The sequence below is a fragment of the Equus asinus genome, chromosome 28 (genome assembly GCF_041296235.1).
Source record: "Equus asinus isolate D_3611 breed Donkey chromosome 28, EquAss-T2T_v2, whole genome shotgun sequence".
NCBI lineage: Eukaryota > Metazoa > Chordata > Mammalia > Perissodactyla > Equidae > Equus > Equus asinus.
Genome location: NC_091817.1, coordinates 24,435,292 through 24,455,510, shown reverse-complemented (window position 1 = coordinate 24,455,510; position 20,219 = coordinate 24,435,292). Strand labels below are relative to the sequence as shown.

Sequence of the window (20,219 nt, the reverse complement as noted above, 5' to 3'; positions counted from 1 at the left end):
TCCTTCAAATCTCTGCTCAATGTCACCTGTCAGTGAGGCCTACCCTGTTTAAAACTGCAGCCCACTCCCACCTCATCCTTGGCTCTATTTTTTCTTTTTCTTTTCTCCTGTAAGACTTGCCACCCTCTAATACTCTACAGCGCTGACTTACTTATTACGCCTGCCGTCTGTCGCCCGTCTCTCACGAGCAACCCCAGCCCCATCCCGTCCCCGATGAAATGTAAATTCTGGGGACAGAGGGCTTTGCATCTTTTGTTGGTTGAAGTATATCCCCTGGTGTGTGGTGGCCCTCGACACACACTTGGTGAGCTCAGCGTTTGCATGAATCAGTGGCCGGTGCTGTTCCTGAGGCAGGAACACAAGCACTTCTCTTCAAGTCTCACTGTCACCCGTATATCGTCTCAACCCCTCTCATGCCTGGGCCTCAGCCCTTCACTCGGGCCCCCGCGCCAGCCCTGTCAATCAACTCCTTTACTCGCTGCTGGAGTCCAACCCTCTCTTCCCAGGGAGCATCTGCCCCTGCTTCCAAGTTCTCTCACAGGCAGGTCTTTGGTCTCCGGATGGCACTGGGACAAGTCAGGGCTGCACTGCTGGTGACCGTGAAGGCTCACCCTTCAGGGTGCAACGCAGACCTTCCTGGAGGAGTCAGAGGTCAGTGGCAGTCTTCCCAGGGGGATGTGGGGGGGTGTCCTTCCTGCCACATCAGAGCCCTCAGGGTTCCCCGGAAGGCTTGTTCAGCACCAGGGTCAGAGCCAAGAGCCCAGCTTCCGGCACCCTTTCCAAGGACCTGGTGGATGGGGGGTCTCCCCACATGCTGTCCAACCTCAGCCACTGCAAACGAGCCAGCGGGCACAGAGCCAGCGGCATTTGGCCATTTGACATGTGGCACAATGCTGCCTGGATCAGGGCTCACCTGGTGGGGGCTGTGGCTGCTTCTGAGCAGGGCTCAGACCTGGAAAGCATGAGCCCCCTGGGGAGGCTGAGGCCCACTTCCCTTTCTAGAGAGAAGTTCACGCCTCAGCAGCCCTCTGGGCCCGGCCCAGACAGGCTGTGGCTTGTTCTTCCACACACAGGGGCTTTCCCCTCAACCCCACTGGGCTTACCACGGGTCCTACCTCCTTCCTGCCTTGCCTGGGCGCCTGTCAACTCTCCATATTCGTTGCATTTTTTTTTTTTAAACGAAACTAAAACTATCAAATCCAGCTCCAAAAATAATTTAGTGTTTTTATTGGGATCCCATTGAACATATAGGTTTACTTAGAGAGCCCATCCATTTCCCATCTATTCCTTGAAGTCTTTCTCACCCATCCAACTCCTCCTGCCCCCGCCAGCTCCTCATTCCTGCCCTCCCCGTGGGGTGCAGGCTGGGGAGGGAGGTGGTTGGCTTGCCCCATTGTCTGAGGTTGGGTTCATTAAGGATGTGCTCCCAAAGGAGATGGGGAGGGGGAGGGGAACGAGGGCGGGGAAGGGATGGAAGCCTTGAGAGATGTGACCTCAGGCAAAGTCGTGGGGGTGGCTTCCCCCTGGCCCCCAGGGGCCCTAGAGTTCGAGTTAGAAATGAGAGCAGCTGGAGGGAGCGGGGCTGTGGGTGAGGCAGCGTCATTGCCAACCACACCCGGGTCCCCACCACCAAGAGAAGAGGTAAATATCCTGCTCACTGGGGCCCCTGTGCCTCGCCTCATCCATCCCTCAATGACCAAAGGACACTGAACTGGGCGTCCATTAGTACCACGCACTTCTTCGTATTTTACTAACAAACGTGTGTCTGTCCTTAAACAACATACAGCAGTGCTTACGCATGTTTTTAAGCTTTATAGTAATACTATCCTGCTGTGTATGTTCTTGTATGTCTTGCAGTGTTGAACCTTGGGAGTCACGCCTGATGCCAGGTGCCAATGTGTTTCTTTCTTTTCACCGTTGTACGCTATTCCATACAGTAGCCACACCACAATTTACTAAAAAATTTAAAAAAGACGGAGGTCTCTGGAGTTGGACTGCCTGCTGGCTTAGTCACTTACTGGGCTGTGTGACTTTGGGTATGTTCCTTAATCTCTCTGTGCCTCGGCACTTCCATCTGGAAAATGGGGGTAATATCGGTAAGGCCCGTCTCAGAGCTGGGACATGGAGTAAGTGGGAAAATTCATTCAAAGGCTCACAGTGGTTGACAGGAACAGTGACCCTCACAAGGAGAAGGCCCGTGTCTTATTCATCTGAGTCTCTGGCAATGAATGAATGACTCTTCCCTTCCTCTTGCTCCCTGCCAGGGGGCGCGCTATCTCTGGCCCTAACGCCCTGGAGAGAGGACCCAGGGCTACCTACCTGGCATCTCGGTGCTCACGTGGGCAGGACTCCAACTCCATCAATCTGATAGTAGTCATGACAATACATAAAAACCAGGCAACAGGCCGCATGGGTAGAGATGAGAACCCGGGGTGAGGGGAGGGGGCAGCCCCAGGAAAACAGCCAGGCAGGCAGGGGCTCCCACGCTCTGAGACCCCTGAGATCCCCGGGCTGCAGACTCCCCCGCCACCTTCTGGCCCCTCTGGGGGTTTGGGGGACAATCAGAGCCTTCCTGGGGTCCTGGCTGGCCTGGGGAGCAAGTTCTTGGCCAGGACGTGATAGAGGATCAGAGGGTTTCAGGAGGGACTCACACACATCTTCACAGAAAGCCACTTCCTGTCTCTGATGTCTCTTTGAGGCAATTAAATATTTTTCTCCAGGAAATGCCTTGAAATGCAGCTCCCCACATGGACAAGTGGGCTTTCCAGAAACCAGAGAGGGGCATGGTACAGGCACCAGGTCAGAGTGTGCCAATGGACGCAGATGGCTATGAGCCCTGCCCTTGCCCTCTTTCACTCCTCCCAGGACCTGCGGTGGTCACCAGGGCACAAAGGGAGACAAGACACCTGCATGGCTGCCCTCCCTGATCTTACAGAAGCACATGAAACAAGCGGTACATCTGGTCCCCTGAGGGTTGTGATGGGCAGGTGGGGTGAGCCCCCATGGCAGAGAATTCTCCTTAAGCTAAGAAGTCAGGGGAGGCCCCCTGGAGGAAGCAACATCTAAGCTGAGACCAAAGCAAGAGTAGGAGTTGGCCAGGGGAAGAATAAAGTGGAACAGCTAGCACAGTGGCTCAGAGGTGTGAGAGAGAAGATTGACTGGAGGATGTAAAAAATGCGTATTGAGCCAGCCCTGATGGCCTAGCCAGTTAAAGTTCGGCACGCTCTGCTTTGTCGGCCCAGGTTCGGTTCCCAGGTGCCAAACTGAACCACTCGTCTGTCAGTAGCCATGCTGTGGCCACAGCTCACACAGAAGAACCAGAAGGAGTTATAGCTAGAATATATAACAATGTACTGAGGCTTTGGGGAGGAAAACAAAAAAAGGGGAAGATGGGCAACAGATGTTCACTCAGGGCGAATCTTTCCCAGCAAAAAGAAATAAAAAAAGAAAGGACTCTGTTATTAAAAAAAAAAAAAAAAAAAGGTGTGGCCAAAGGTGTTGTGGGAGTGGGGAGCAAGAATGCAGGAACCAGCATCCAGAGAAATGAGGCTGGAGCCCACGGACGCACTGAAATCCTCTGAGAAATCAAAGACGTAGAAAGCGCACTTGGCAGTCCCTGGAACTGTGCACAGACGCCCTGTCCCTGGGCCCACAGGCCCTGTTTCCCTAGTAGGACTGGTGGATTCAGACCATCTGGCAGCAGCTGGTGCTCAGTCTGCTGAAGGGGTCACCAGCACAGCTTAGCCCGTTGGATTTCTGAGCACCAAATCATTTTCAGAGGAAATACAAAACCCATCTTCTTCCCTAATCCACCCAGTGAGAATTCCAAATAAGTCCACAGGCAGTTGGCTGGGCCGAGCTTCCCCTTCATCACGTCTGCAGAGAGAGCGAACAACGGGGACCAAGCTGGGGGATGGGAGCCTACTCACCCCAGTTAAGAGATGCTTCCAAGCCTTTTAACAGCGTGATGCAGTTTCCTGCTGAGTCCCAGGAAGACATCCTCTTGCTTCCTGGATTGCTCTGCCAGTCAGGATGGGCCAGGTTACACTGCAGTAAGAAATAACCTCGGGGCCAGCTGCGTGGCCGAGTGGCTAAGTTCGCGCGCTCTGTTGTGGCAGCCCAGGGTTCGGATCCTGGACGCGGACATGGCACTGCTCGTCAGGCCACGTTGAGGCGGCGTCCCACATCCCACAACTAGAAGGACCTGCAACTAAGATATACAACTGTGTACAGGGGGGGTTTGGGGAGATAAAATCAGAAAAAGAAAAAAAGATTGGCAACAGCTGTTAGCCCAGGTGCCAATCTTTAAAAAAAAAAAAAAAAAAGAAATAACCTCAAACTCTCAGTGGACAAAACCCACCAAGGTTTGTTCCTTGCACAGAGATTAGGGGTGCTCTTCCAGGGCTGGAGGCTCTGAGTCATTCCCACTGTGGGACCCAGGTGGATTGAGCATCATTTATGGAATGTCCCCAGCTGCTGGGCCACAGGGACTGAAGTTCTGACGTCTCTCACTGGCAATGAAATATTCAAATCTTGTGACACCCATGACTTGTACTCCCAGCTCACTGGCCAGAACTGGTCATTCGGCCCCCACCAACCCTGGGGGCAGGAAGAACAGCCTCCCACATGCCTGGGGGCAGCAAGCCAGGAATATCCCAGGAGACTGAACTTGCCAGGTTCAAAAGCAGTTTAGAGGAGAAAAATTCCGTCAACTTGAACAGCATGCATTAGCTTAGGGGAAAAACTATGCAAAAGGCAAATTATTCTTATCTGCCTAATGAATCCGAGACATTTCTTTACCTTACTTTACTGGAAACGAAGACTGCATTTCTTTAAAGATCTCCAAAAGTTCTACCGTCTTGTTGGGCATCCACTAACAAAAGCAAATGGAAACTGAATGTTTCAAATCTTTCAGAAACATCTAGTGCACGATCATGGGTTCTGTTTACCCAGAACTCACTATGGGTGCATCATTTTTCTAAGTGTTTAGTGGGAATTATCTCATGACATCTTCATCCACAAGATGAATTGTTATTATTCCCATTCTACAGAGGAGAAAACCAAGGCCCAGAGCGGTTAAGCAACTTGCCCAAATTCACACAGCCAGAGATTCCGATATTATGTTCGGCTCCTGTATTGCTAAAAAACAAGACGCTTGTTACAAATCATTCTATTCTGTCTTCTGGGGGCAGCAGATCCACTGAAGGTAAGAGAGGGGCATCTCTTCTAAAACACGCACTGCTCTGGAATTCTCCTGGGTTCAGAGGCAACACCATCACACAATCTGGAGAAATTCAGGAGGTCCCTCATGGGTCCGGCTGCTAAGGCTAGCTGTCGGCTTAGGAAAGCCAGCCTGGCACTAGATCTTTTCTCAGGTCCCAGCAGACAGAACAATATTTCTCCAGGAAAGCACGTGACTCAGCAGAAGTGAACGGGCACGGCTGGCACATGGAGGAGCGGCTGGACGCGTGGCTGGCTCCCAGGCCCTTGTTATTCAGCCTCGAGCTGGGAATTCCCAGCCATTCATTTCTGTGTTTTTCTACTCGGCCTCGCCCTTTTGGGGAATGCACAGAGGACTCCAGGGAGGGCAGAGGACAAGAAGACCGTCCTCTCCCAGCCCTGCTGCCTGCGAGCCTGCGGGCAACTCACGCATCCTTTGAGCCTTACTGTCATCATCTGTGAGATGGGACCGGTGCACATAGAGAACTTAGCACCCTGCCTGGCACCTGGTAAACATTAAATAAACAATGGCTATTGTTATGATGATGATTATTATATCTCAGAGCTCTGACAGCCCTGTCGGAAATTTCAGAGGCCTCTCAGTCTCCATCAAATTCTGCATTAATTGTGGAAGTCGCTTCAGCAGAAGTGTAGTTCTGTAACTAAAAGAGAAAATAAAAGGGGCCAGCCCCATGGACTAGTGGTTGAGTTTGGCGGCCTGGGTTCAGTTCCCGGGCACAGATGTACCCCATTCGTGGGCAGCCGTGCTGTGGCAGTGAACCACGTAACGAAACAGAGGAAGGTTGGCACAGATGTCAGCTCAGGGCGAATCTTCCTCAAGCGAAAAGAGGAAGATTGGCAACAGATGTTTGCTCTGGCCTGAGCCAGAATACAATGCTCCCATCCTCCTCTGGATTAGGAGTTGAAACCTTACCTAAGAATGTGATAAGAACACAGACAAATATTCGAATTTCAAAGCCTCTGTTGGGGTTTCCTTTTGCTGCAAGGACGGCCTTGGGAAGATGTTGGGGGGCTGTGACCCCCGAGCTCCTTCCTGGGGCTGGGGTTGGGCAAAAGCAAGAGGAAATGAGTATGAAGTGGAATGGAGGGGGTGGGGGGTGGCTGGGGGGGAAGGCAAGTAGCCAAGGGAAGAAACAGAAGTTGCAGCTTGCACAGAGGCCACAAACCCAGATTCCTGCCAGAGCCTCCTCGACCCAACGTCTGCGGGGCTCGGCAGGTAGTAAAATGAGGGAGCCCGCGGGGAAGGAGAAGAATCACGTGCCCGTCACGCTCTCTCTTTCCTTGTCTTACTTTCCATGGACACTTGGGCTCAGAGAAAAACCTCCTTTATTATAAAGAAGACAAGAGAAGGTCGCTGATAAATGGCAACTGCCACGGCCACAGGGTCCAGGAGCACCCAGGGGTAGAGGGGAAGGGAGAGAACTGGGGTCTCACCCTGGCCTGCCCCATCTCAAGGCCCTGCCCTCCGTCATCCTGGGGGTGACACCACCCGGGGGCCAGACCTTCCGAGGCACCTGAGAGAACATAGAAAAGTGGGTTCGTGTGTGTAATTTCCTGACTTTTAAATGTTGCCTCTAATTTTTAAAAAACACCACGCAGACATTGAATCTAAGATGCCATTGTTTGTAAGACATTCTGATACTTAATAAAATACTAAGAAAGTAAAAAAGGCTTGTCAGTTAAACTACGACAAGCCATTAATTATAAGGCAAATCCCAATTTCAAAGATGTCACAATGGGAAAAAAATGTGCACCTTAGAACCTACGAAATACTGTACATCCATAGGCCGGACTTGGCCTGTGACACTTTGTGCAGGTCCCAAGCTATACAACTGTACATAGCAGCTCTTACGCCGCCGCCCCAGGACACTGGAAGGCCGAGGGATCACCAGGAAATTTGTATTTGGGTCGTATCTATGAACACCCAAGTCCCTTGAGAAGAAGCAATCCCTCTTCAGTCTTTATCTGGACCAGAAATGAGTCGAGGCAGCAGAGGAAAACGTGCCCCAGTTTGTTCCCATGGGTTACCAGATCACTGGCGGTGACACCAAGGCCCCTGAGAGGGTGATGGGGTCAGGAGGGCAGCTTCATGACGGATTCGGATTCCTGCCAGGGCTGGGAGCCGCTAGGAGAGGCCTCACACCTGCACTCATACAGGCTCAGAGAGGTGAAGGCACTGCCCAGTGAAACACAGCTGGGCAGGGCAGAGCCCAACCAGGCCTCAATCCCCCTCGCCCTCATCCCAGTGCCCCCTCACCCTCATCTCCAGTGCCCCTCACCATCATCCCCAGTGCCCCCTCACCCTCATCCCCAGCGCCCCCTCGCCCTCATCCCCAGTGCCCCTCACCCTCATCCCCAGCGCCCCCTCGCCCTCATCCCCAGTGCCCCTCGCCCTCATCCCCAGTGCCCCTCACCCTCATCCCCAGTGCCCCTCGCCCTCATCCCCAGCGCCCCTCACCCTCATTCCCAGCGCCCCCTCGCCCTCATCCCCAGTGCTCCTTCACTCTCATCCCCAGTGTCCCCTCATCTTCATCCCCAGAGCTTCTTCACCCTCTTCCCAAGAGCTTCTTCACCCTCATCCCCAGTGCCCCCTCACCCTCATCCCCAGCGCCCCCTCGCCCTCATCCCCAGTGCCCCTCACCCTCATCCCCAGCGCCCCCTCGCCCTCATCCCCAGTGCCCCCTCACCCTCATCCCCAGTGCCCTCTCACCCTCATCCCCATTGCCCTCTCACCCTCATCCCCAGTGCCCTCTCACCCTCATCCCCAGTGCCCCCTCACCCTCATCCCCAGTGCCCCCTCACCCTCATTCACAGTGCCCCCTCATCTTCATCCCCATGGTCCCTCACCCTCATCCCCAGCACCCTCTCACCTGCATCCCCAGAGCCCCCTCAGCCTCATCCCCAGAGCTCCTTCACCCTCATCCCCAGTGCCCCCTCACCCTCATCCCCAGAGCCCCCTCGGCCTCATCCCCAGCGCCCCCTCACCCTCATCCCCATGGTCCCTCACCCTCATCCCCATGGTCCCTCACCCTCATCCCCAGAGCTCCTTCTCTTGCCAACTGTGGATGTTCCTGCAACTCTGCCCCAGGCTGGCTGGAGCCAGGGGTCTCCAAGGCTGATCCAGGGGGTCTCAGCCTCTCCCTTGTTCCATCCCCACTTGAGGCTCTGGTTGCTGAGCCCACCCTAGAAAAACCACCTTTATTGATTCACAAGACTTTTCAATTTTATTATAAAATACAAAATGGCACAGACATTGGTGATAGGGTTGAAATAGCACAAGGGTCAACCAAGACCTTCCAAAGTCCTCCCTGAATTGTCCTCATCCATGTCCTGCTGGGGAACTGACAGAGTCTGTGGAAGGAGAGCCAGCTGCCCCCAGCTGCTTTCTCACAGAGGGGAGCCCCATTATGGATGCCCCGTCCCTTGAAGGTTCTCCCAGCCTGGAGGAGCCAGAAAACGTGCATTCAGACCTGCTGCCCCCCTCCCTGAGCTGTCCCAGTGCCCCCGACTCGAGCCAGGCCCAAGCACCCAGAGCCACGCCCAGCAGAGGTGCAGGAGGGCCCGGTGGGCAGAGCAGCACAGCTTCCCCTCTGTGGACGAGCTGTGTGTGCTTCTCCAGAGCATTCATCTGCCGAGGAGCGTGTCACCACACCTGGGGGAAGCCAACCCACAGGAGGCTCTTCAGGTGGGGGGGCAAGGATCACCCTGGGGACAATTGGGGCTGAGGAGCTGCCACCAGGGATCCTGAAGGGTGAGGCCTGCAGGTCCTGCTCTGACCATAGGGTGCTGACCATGGGGTGCAGGCACTCAGCCTCCAGCCCCATCAGGGTGGCCTGAGTCCTCAGCAGCCTAAAAGGGAACCCCTGACGTCATGGTCTCAACTTCCCTTTCCCCACCCGCCCTTCAGCACAGGACAGAGTCCCTTTCAGAAGTAAACACGGGAACTCAGGTTTCAACGGTGGCTTCTGATCTCATGGAAAACCTCATGAGAACTCCTGGCCCTGCGTGCGGTCGGGACTAAGGTGGGCAGAGAAGACCTCAGAGCCTGGACAACAGTGTTTTCAGGGGGTGAGAGTGGGGGAAGGGGAGCCCACACTGCAGGAGAGAAAGAGCAAATGGTGGACCCCAGTCCCTAACGCAGGTGTGCGGCTCCTTGGTGAGGCCTCCCCTCCTCCTTCAGCCAGGCACCCAGGCTCTCAGGGTCCCTGTCAGCCCGGCGGACACAAGGAGGGGCTATTCTCAAAGCCAGGGACGGGCCTTCAAAGTTGGTCTCTGTCCCTGGAGCAGCCAGCCCAGACCCCTCCCTGCAACAGGGCTGTCTGCTCTATCAGAGCTCCTGGGGATGCCCTCCCGGCTCCTGGATCAGTAGACTGGCTGAGGCGCTTTGGGGATAAATGTTGAGGCAGCACGCGGGGATCGGGGAAGGGGTCTCTGGATCAATCAGTGGTGCCTGTTGGGGGTCCAGGTTACCGCCACGGATTTGCCATCCCTCTTCCCTTTCTCAGATGGGAAGCCAGTGGTCTGAATGCTTTGTCGGGTTGGTGGTGGACCTGGGACTAGAACCCCAGCCTTCACACACATAGTCGACGTTCCTCCACTGCACAGCATAGACTGAGGAGGGAAAAAATCAAAGCCACCGGGTAACTCCATCTCCACTTCCCACGATGCCTAACTCAGGGCAGAGCCCTTCCTGGGAACTGTCGCAGGAAACACCACGCTAGCCTGGTGCAGGAAAACACAGGTCCCCGGCTGGACATGGGCTCTGTACAGGGGAAGGGGGCTAGCACCGCAGGTGGCCGGGGTGACTGGCAACTGCAGCAGGGCCAAGAGACACGATGAGGTCTGAGGGAGTGGGAGGAAGGGGCCTGGCCTGAGGCTCGGTTGTGAGATGAGATGACCATGGTACCCACATGGGGTCACGGGCCAGAGGGGCTGGGCGTTCAATAAATAATTGTTCACTGGGGCTGGGACGGTGTTTAAGAGAATCTCTAACCGGTCAGCAGCAGAGGAAAGTTTTCTGACTTGGGGACACTGATATGAGTTGTGGAGGCCACTCCTCTGTCCCCAGTAGGTCACAAATGGTCAAGGGTGGCCTCCTGGGGTATGCCTGGGAGTCGGGGGCAGTCCCACTTGGAGGATCCCGCCTCCTTGCTCTGGTCATCGCAGCTCAGGCCAGGCCCGGGGGGTGAGTGAGGACGGGGAACGCCAGGCAGTGTCTGAGTTGAACGACTAGATGCAGGCAGGCGGGCAGGCCGCTCACACCGGCACCAGGACGTACGAGTTACTGGCACAGCTCCGGGGGATGTAATGAAGCCTTTCCACCACGTCCCCCACTAGCTTGTGGGGGCAGCTCTGGAAACTCTGGTAGGCAAACATGGCCACCCCCAGGCAGAAGAGGAGGCCAAGGAAGGCCAGCAGCCCGACTGCCTGCCTCCGAGTGGCCGCCTGGGAGTCGGGGACAGGAGTGATGATGATGCCTAGCCTTTGGGGGTCCACGGTGGCATGGATGGGCTCCTTGGCCTTGGGGGCCCAGCTGCCTGAGGCCACTGGCTCCCTGCTGGGGGCCCCATCAGAGAAGACAGGCGTCGAGGAGACATGGGGCAGGCTTCCAGGCCCCCTGAAAGCATCCGTGTGAGCTGAAATGGGATCCATCTCCATGGACCCTAGAGAGTTCTCTGGCATGAGATTCTGTCTCTTGACCAACATGGATTGGCCTTCAGGTCCAACACTGTCCTCCTGGGCTGTGTGTGAAACGGTGGGAGCCTGGGTAGAGAGGGTCTGGGTGGAGGGGGCCTGGGTGGGGAGGGTCTGGGTGGAGGGGGCCTGGGTGGAGGGGGTGGGGAGGGTCTGGGTGGAGGGGGTCTGGGTGGAGGGGGCCTGGGTGGAGGGGGCCTGGGTGGAGGGGGCCTGTGTGGAGGGGCCCTCAGAGGACTTTCCCTCAGCCCAGAGGCCTGACTCAGGTTGGGAGGCAGCAGAACTCTGCCAAGATGCGGCGGTGGTGACAGCAGCTGTGTTGAGCAGCTCAGTTTTCTTGGGTCCAGCTGGAGCCCCTCCATCCGGAGGCTTTGAAGTGGAGAGGGACGTGGTCCCCCAGGAACCAGCCGCTCCCATCAGCAGCTCTGGGGAAGTCCCCAAGGCCCTCTGTGCCTCCTGGCTACTGCTTTCCTCTGTGGCTTTGGGCTCTGAGACCGCAGACCTGTCCACTCCCCTGGTGACCGGGGCGGTCCTAGGCTCACTCAGGCCGATTTGCTTCTCGAATGTGCCGCCATTTTGAGTCGTAACAGCAGCCTGGCGATCTAGATGTTCCATGGCTGCCTGAACCCAACTCTCCTTTGGGTCGGCACAAATATTTCTGTGCCCCTTGGTCTCGAAGCTGCAAGGAAGGAAGACAGGGACGCAGTGATGCCCAGATGCCATGTGGCGCAGGAACACCACCAAATGCTCTGAACAGACCCAGCTGGAAATCCTGCCCCCGCTGCTCGTTAGCTGTGAGCTGAGCGTATCAGCTGGGGCAACCTGCTCTCCACAACTCGTGTGTCCTCCCCTGAGGAATGGCGATGGGGTGCCTACCTTCATTAGGGTGACCAACCGTCCCAGAAAAACTGGGACTGAAGGTCTCAAGAGGTGGGCCTTTTCATGAAAGTCCTGGCAATCTGGGACATGTGGGTCCCCCTGTTTCTATGTTATTTTAAAAACTGAAAACGCTGCAAATCAGCTGGCGCAGAGCAGGAGCTCAGTAATAATTGAGAACAGTAACAATGTTAATAATGATGTCATGGCCTTTAAGGCAAGGGGCTCTGGGCTGTGAGTCTTCTGAGTCGGGGGAGATGTCACAGGTGTCCTCTGCCACCATGTGTGTGACTGGTGAGCCCAGAGGTGGGGCTTCCTCACTCTGGAAAGGACCCGAGGTCACAGCATCCTCTTCTCCCTCTCCTTGTCACAGGCTGCCCTCTGGACGTCTACCCTCCTCTCCTGGTGTGTCCTCGGGCTGAAAGGGCACCTAGTGAGCTACAGCCACATATATGGTGACCCCACTGGGATCCTGAACACCATCCAAACCTTGAGCTTCCTCTGAAGCTGTGTGTGGCTGGTTCACCGCTGAGACCACAGCTCCAAGCTGACTGGGGCCCTTGCTCCACGCCACAGCCTGTGCTGGGCATTTTGCTTGCTAAACCTCACACCCATCCTGCAAGGTGGCTATACTCATCCCCCTTTTACAGATGAGAAAACCAAGGCTCAAAGAGTAACGTAAACACCTGGCTCCTGTATGCTAGGAAGCCAGGGAAGGCCAGGAAGCGAGCGTGACCCCGCAGGCCCCCACAGGCTCCGTGCTGCCCCGGTGACGTGATCCCCTCTCTGGGGCTCCCCACTTCCTCTTCACCTAGAAAACAGAGGCAAATATGTGGGGGGAGTCTGGAAGAAGGGAACCTCGCCAGGTGAGCAGAGAGGCCGGGTAGCAGCACCCTGCACCATCGATGGGAGAAAGCGCACGGCATCCTGTAGCTGAGCCCATTCTTTGAAGGCCCACTGGCCAGGGTGCTGCCAGGCCCCTGGGTCTGGCTGAAGCTGCGTTAGGGCCCAAAGGTCAGTCCTGGGGAAAGGCCTCAGGATTGGGCGATTGGGCAGTACCCAAGAGGGACCCCAGAGGAGCAAGCAGCCACGATGACCAGGGGGCCCAACAGCCGGGTGGAAAGTTGGCTTGGCTTGACCCCTCCCCAAAGTCTCACAGGGATCCTGTTTCCTCATCTGTCAAAGGGAGATAATGATCTTGGCATCTCCTACTGTCTGCAGCTTCTGGCACACGGCCAAGCCCTTCGCTTACATTATCTCCTTGCATCCTCCCAGCTACCCATTTTACAGATAAGGAAACTAAAGGCACAGATGGTAGGCAATGTGACCTTCAGTGGTGAAGCCAGGATTTGCCCCAGATCTGCTGGAGTCTGGAACCCGCAAGTGGAGAGCACAGTGGTTTACCTCCCACAAAATCTAGCAGGTTTGAGCACGGCTGAAGCATGCTTTGGCCCAGGAGAAAGCACCACCTTGCCGGCTGCTCCATGTCCCAGGCCACTCAGGAAGCCGCTCCCGGCCTTGCCATTAAGGTCTCGAGGGGGCCGGCAGGAGGAACACTTGCAGAGGCCCCTGGCCAGCAGCCCAGGTTGGGGTGGGAGGATGCAGACGCGAGTTAGCGGAGGCCTGGGACCATCAAGGGCCTGACGGGAACACAGAGGCCCAGAGGGCGGTACCTACATGATGGCAGGTTTGTCACACGACTCCTGATTTCGTTGATAGCGGACCAGACGATGCAGGGGGATCTCCGAGGTCATCTTGTTGCACGTGAAGATGCATTTCTTCACACCATGTTGCTGCCCTGAGCCCACAGAGGCCCCTGGTCAACAGGAGTGTCTGTGGGCATCTGGCTCCCCAGCCCGATGTCACCCTGTCCTGGCCACACCACGCAAGCCAGGACCGATGCCCTGTACACCCTGGCCTTCGTGGCCCTGGACCTCAGGCCCCTATCCCTGGCCAAACCTCTGCATGCCTCAGTTTCCCCACCTGTAAAATAGGGACAACCATAGTATCTACCTCACCATGTTGGTGTAAGGATCCATGAAAATGAATTCTTACTTATAAAGCTCTTGCTGCCTGGCATGCAGTAAGTGCTTAATTTAAGAATGAAGCTGCTGTAGTTGGTCTCTTGTACAGCAGGGGATGGAGAAGGCCAGGGATCTGTCTGAGGTCACACAGCCAGCAAGTGATGGAACAGACTCTCTTACCAAGACTGGCTCCTGTCCCTTCGGGGCCCCGGCTGAGTAGACAGACTTTTGTGCTGCCATTAAAGCCAGAGTGAGTTTGGGCGGAGTTGCTAGGAGGAACTGGATCGGCCATTTGGGGTTCCTAGGGCAAGCTGGGGGAGCTGGAGGCAAGAGGAGGGATGGAGATGGGGCTGTGCGTGGGGTGGGGCAGAGTAGGGTGGGCAGGGCCTACAGATGGCTGGGTACCACATGGGGCCAGAGAGAAATCCCAGGACAGGACGAGGATGACTAAACAGACAGCTGAGAACCCAAATATTTTATATAAACATCTGAAGTTGTTTGTCCTGCATTTCCGTCTTTCCCCTTCCTCTAAAATCTCCAGCAAGATTTATTCTGCTTGGTGTGAGCTCGGAGAGGGGTGTGTTAAAAAATGAGGAAGAGCCTGAGTTTCAGAGCTGGGTCAAGGTCATTTGCAACAGAAGCAAGACACTGGAGGGCTTTGCAAAAATCTAGAGGCCAGGGCTTCCAGGGCAGTAGGGTCAAGAGAGCAAAGTGACTTTATCTGGCTCCTCAGGGCCTGGGAGGCCCCAAAGGATCCCTGGGTTCCACCAAAACCCACATGGCTCATGCACAAATACTTACACGTATGTGGACGTGCAAACACGCTCTGCCTTCCCAGATACAGGCATGCGCGCTCACACACTTTCTAGGATCTGCCGCCTCCTCTCCCATCACTCCCCCTTAGCCTCGGCCCACCCCACCTTGTGGGAACAGTGGTTCAGGGCCCGCAGGGCTGGGCTGGGCCATCAAGCAGCAGCCCCCATAGCTGGGGTGGGCAGGGGGGCTCCCAGCAGCTGGTCCCTGAGTGACGGGCTGCCCTTTCACTCTGAGGAATCAGGATGTGAAAGCTGCCTTGCTGCCTTGTCACCCTCCTTCTCTCCCAGCGGGACCTCAGAATGACTCAGGTGCAGCCTCCCCAGGCCCTGCTGAGTGGAGCCAGGAGGCGCCCCCCTGGACTGGTGTGGATGACGTCTTCCCGGGGAAGCCCCAGAAAAATGGTGCCCTGGGATGACCTGGAGCCAGGGAGAAGCTGCCCACTGGGCGGGAGGAGTAAGCTAAGTAAGGTCAGTTTGCTCTCTCGACGCTAGTTCCCAGTTTGGAGAGGCCACTGCTCACCTCCAGAGCGTTACAGAGCCACAAAGTCAGCCTGTCCCCAAGGTCCTACCCTCTGCCACGGTGTCTGAATCCCCCTGGCCGGGCTCTGTCCTTAGCTCTACCCGGGAAGGTGGTGTAACTAACCTGGGGGCCTTTTCTCCTCAGAACTGAAGTTTTCTTTCCTCTAATTGGAGCTAATGCCTCCACCCAGCCAGTCACCTCTGCTCTGTCCTATGAGTGTCAGGAGGACAGGCGCTCTGTCTATCTTGGTGTCACAGTGTTTCCCAGCGTCAAACATAAGGTGGATACGTGACAAATATTCATTGAACAAAATAAGGTCTCAATCTACTTACCCCTCCACCCACCTCCCCATCCATCTGTCCATCCATTTATCTGGCCCCTCTGGTCAATCCCCTACCCATCTCCCAGCTGCCCGCCTCCCACCCATCCCTCCCCACGCCTATCCATCCATTGTCTACTCATCCCCACTCACCTACCTACCACCGGTCCATGCCCCAGCCACCCTCCACCACCTTTCACCTACCCACCCAGTCATCCCTCACCAGCCCGCTCACCCAGCCTTCATCCATCCATCCATCCACTGCCTGATTTAGCCAACACTTGTTTGAATTACTTTTGAGTATCTACAAAGACCCAGGCCCTCTTGTCCTTGACCCTGAGCTCTTTCTCCCTCAGGTGCTGGTGCTGAGCCTGGAGGAGACCTCAGTCCCAGGAAATGCTATCAAGGCGCAGTGCTCACTCAGTCAGCCAATAAATGCCGACCCTGCCTCCTGCCAGGCCCGGTGCTGGGCGCTGAGAGGAACAGTGGCCTGTCTCTGCCCTCAGCAGGCTCCTGGCCTGAAGGGCAGCCAAGACATGCCCACAGGGTACCAGAGCTTATCTTAGTTGGGCACCTGTTGTCTACTGAACCTGTGCTCAGTCCATGCACAGCTGCTCTCATTAATTCCCAACATCCCTGCAAAGGGAGTACTGTCATCCCCACTTCACTGATGCAGAAACTGAGAACCAGAGAGGTTGAGTGACTTGCCCAAGGCCACACAGCCTCTTAGTGGCAGATCTTATTTTCCTCCCAGCCTTTAGACATCCTACTGCTCTAGACTGCCTTAAACTCCAGGTAGAAACACCACGTTCCAGAACAACCCCCGAATGTGCTGAGGTTTACATGAGGGAGAGACCACTTCCAATTGTAAGTGGCCAGGGCAGACTTCATGGAGGAGGTGTCCTTTAGTCTGGACTTGAAGGACTGCTAAGAGGCTTACAGGCAGGAAGAGACAGGAATGTTCTAGGTCTTTGGGTCTTAGCTCATAAAATGAATGTGATAATACCTGCTTCACTGGGTGGTTGGGAGAAGAAAGATTTTTAAATATCGGACTCTTCTGGCAGAGTTTCCTCAACAGCAAACACCACTGACATTCTGGACCAGACAGTTTGCTGTGGGGCTGCCCCGTGAACTGCAGGACGCTCGGCAGCACCCCGGGCCCTGACCCATTACATGCCTGAGCACCCGCGACCAAAAATGTTGGGACATTTCTGACAACCAAAAGGTCTCCAGAAATTGCCAAATTTCCCCGGGGGGCCAAATTCCCCAGTGCCACGTCCACGTGGCTCCATCCCTCCCCTCCCACAGTGCCCCCTTCTCAGCAGGCTTCCCTGGTCCCTACTTAAAATTTCAACAAACCCGCCCCCCATTTATTTTTTTATCACAGCACTTTTTTCCTTCCAACAGATCAAATCGTTTGCTGATTTATTTTGTGTGTCGTCTGTCTCTCCAGTCGATGCTCAGCACCCTGAGGGCTGGAATCTTTGGCAGTTTCATTCAGTGATGTGCTTCCAGCATCTAGAACAGTGCCTGGCACATAATAGGTACCCAATAAATGTTTGTTGAATGAGTCAACAAAATGCACAAGGAAGCACTTTGTGACATGTAAAATCTTAACCAACAGAGACTAGAGGAATTTCTATCTAAATTCGACAGGGGCCTGGATCTGACACTCTGAATATCCCCTCCTCTGCCCTGCCCATCCTCCCCCACCTAATCAGGGGGCAGACTACAGCAGCTTGAAATGGATTTTTTTTGCTCTTTCTTGCTGGGGCTTGAGTGGGAGTGAATGCGTCAGCACTCAGCACTCCGGAGAGAGACTCTGCTCTGACGCTCCGGAGAGAGACTCTGCTCTGACTTGTATCTGCAGGTCTGTTACATAAAGCAGAGGCTCCCCCTCCACGGCCCTGCAAACCCACATTCGGGAATTGATTGCAGCCCTGCACCAGCCAGGGCAGCAGGCATGAAGCCCCCAGCCCTCCTTGGGGCCTCTCTGGCTCTTGGACCACCCCCGAGCCCTGCAGGGGCTCCCAGGGGGTCTCTCCGAGCCACAGACGTCAGCGTGGGTGAGGATCTCCAAGGTGGACCTGGCCAAACACCGAGTTTTACAGGAGGAGAAACTGAGGCTCAGAAAGGTTGAAATCATGTATCTCCCAGCAAAGTCAGCGACCAAGATTAGGGCAGGAACCTGGTGGTCCTGAAGCCTCAGGCTGCTAGATGGAGCATCCAGGGTCCCCTCTCCATCCTAGCCTAGCAGCCCCCCGCACCCCTCTTAGTATAACTAACCCACCTCCTCCCGCTGCCGAGATGCCCTCATAGGCGCTGGGGCCTCGATGCACAGGGGCAAGACCTCTGGTTAGAGGCACAGCAGCCGGCACCGAAGGAGGCGCAACCCCGCTCAGGGTCACGGCTATGGCAAAGCAGCCTCCATCTGACTCCCGGTCTTCCACTGCTTACCATCTCCCAACACCTCGGGCCTCAGAGTTCAAGCCCGAGATACAGGAAGCCATCAGCACGTGGCCTCCGCCTCCGCCACTGCCACCCCCTGTTCCCTGCCCCACTGATGGTTTTTTCCCACACAGAAGGACTCAGGAAACAGTGTGCTCCACGGAGGCATCCTGGAAGCTGGAGACTGTTTCTCATTCTCCCAAACTCGCTGTGTGCCCTAAGGCAGGCTCCCACCCTCTCTGGGCCTCAACCTGCCAGATGGCCTGGGCATTCCCTGAGGATGGGGCTGACTCAAATGGTTCTCAGAGGCAGTGCGGCCCCCTCTGGGGCAAGCATGCCTCCATGCGCTCTCCTGCATCCAGTCTCACCCTCTCCTGCGCTACCTGCTGGCTGTGCATCCTCAGGCCAGTTTCTAAACCTCTTTGGGCCCCCTACTCATGTCAGGTGGGATGGCTACATCATGCCCTATCAGGTCCCAGGCTCCGGAAAGCAAGGGACTGGAGACGTAAACATTTTCTAAGCTTTGCTTGGAAGAGGAAGACAGCATCATGGGGGAGACAGAGGTAGAGGGATTGGGCTACAGAGCAGGGGAAGAGTGATGAGCCCAATCCACGAGCGGCAATGATCTTGACCTCCACTGGTCCTGGGCCCTCTACTCCTGGGGAGACCCTGAAATCAGGGCAGCGGAAAGTCCTAACTCGGGCCTGGCCTGGGGCCAGGTTGACGCATGTGGGTTACATATTAACCCTGGGAGGAGAAACCCAGCCCACTGCCCGCCGGGACTCCCACCCCAGTACCCACCAGGAGCCTCCTCCAGCCCCCACCCTCCGGCACCCCCACACCTGGCACCCTGTGCCACCCACACCACCTGTCTCCCTGCCATGCCAGAGCCGCCTTGCCACTGGGTCAGCCAGGGGCAGTCTCTGGAGACTGGAAATCTTCCCAGCCGGGGGGACAGCCCTGCATGGGGGGAGGGGAAGGGGCCGGGGCCCACCTCCCTGGGGCACATCCCTCAGGAAGGGGCTGCCACCGGCCTCAGCTTTAGGGAGACAGGCTCTGGGGGCCCCGATGTCAGGCCTGAGGGGCAGAAGTGGGGCTGGGGGCTCCCGATGCTGCCCATACCCAAGTCCGCCTCACTCACCGGCCAGGAGCATGGTCAGATGGCAGAGGGCAGCCCAGCTAAGCAGCCAGGAGAGAGAGCCAGGAGCCATGGCTGCAGGCAGGCGGGGGTCCAGGCGGTGCCAGGGCAGGCAACCGGTCTGGTGTGTTTGCTGGAGCTCAGCGATGCGGATGCCGCTTCGCCTCCCGCCTGAGCGGCCCTTTTCTATAATGGGCTCCAGGCTGCCTCCGCCTCCCGCCCGCCCCCGCAGGCAGGGGGGCGGGGGGAAGAACAAGGAAGCCTCGGATGTTGCCAAGGAACAGAGCTGGGGCTGGCTCTGCATGAGGGCCCCCGACGAGGTACGGGCGGCTCAAGATGGCTCCGCATACCAGGAGCGCCTGGGAGGCTGGACCAGGCTTGCTAGGGTCCAAAGGGCTTCCCTCCTCCCCTTCCATCTGCCAGCGGCCACCTCCCTCCCGGGAGCTGGGCCCGCCCGAGGGTCTGGCTCCTAAGTGGGCAAGAAACAAAGGGCCAGAGGGGCCGAGGGATTGAGTGCTGGCTGCAAGCAAGCCAGGGGACCTGGGGGCCCGGCCCTCCTGTGGTCTGGGAGGTATCTCTCCCACACCATGGAGGACCCCCACCCTTTACCCCTTGAAGCCCCACCTCCTGGGGGACCTTGTTCGTCAGTGCATCCCCTGAGCCCAGCGTGGAGCCTAGCAAACAGCAGGGCTCAGTACAGCAAACGTTTGCTGAATCCAGGATCCAGCTTCACAGGGACAGAAGGGGACCCTGAGGCCCAGGGAGGGGGCAGAGTTGCCCCAGGTCACACAGAGCATCAGAGCGGAGAACCCGCCTCTGGAGAAGACAGGGCCGTGGGCAGCGCAGGACATGGAAGAGAGCCCTGGCCTCCCCGCCTCAGACCCCCCTACGCTCCTTTCCTCCTTTGCACCCACCCCATCTCCCACTCTGCCCCCTGCGAGCCTGCAGTGACGACCTCACTCCAGATAACTTGGTGCCTCTTGGCTCCTTCTTAACTCTGCAGGCCCTGCAGAAGTCCTGCCTCTCTCGGGGGCCTCAGTTCTCCGTGTGTACAAGGAGGGGTTGGGCTAACCCCCTGGGGAGGGAGCTTCGCAGCTTTGACTTTCTAGGTTCTCTCTCTGTTGGAGGTGGGGACGTTAGGACC

General features: G+C 56.4%; 1 protein-coding gene across 3 annotated transcripts; it reads right to left on the bottom strand.

The window, feature by feature from the left end:
* Positions 1–8,437: 8,437 nt before the first annotated feature.
* Positions 8,438–19,421, bottom strand: CX3CL1 (C-X3-C motif chemokine ligand 1). Of its 3 annotated transcripts, none has more exons than XM_044761249.2 (3): positions 19,079–19,421; positions 13,489–13,627; positions 8,438–11,614 (listed from the first exon to the last, which is right to left on the bottom strand). In XM_044761249.2, exons 1-3 carry the CDS (start codon positions 19,377–19,379, stop codon positions 10,498–10,500), a joined length of 1,557 nt encoding a protein of 518 aa, XP_044617184.2. In that variant the 5' UTR covers positions 19,380–19,421; the 3' UTR covers positions 8,438–10,497. The 3 variants fall into 3 exon arrangements, with proteins under 3 accessions (XP_044617184.2, XP_044617185.2, XP_044617186.2); XM_044761250.2 differs by having other exon boundaries at positions 13,489–13,609; positions 19,079–19,418; XM_044761251.2 differs by lacking the exon at positions 13,489–13,627 and having other exon boundaries at positions 19,079–19,219.
* Positions 19,422–20,219: the final 798 nt, after the last annotated feature.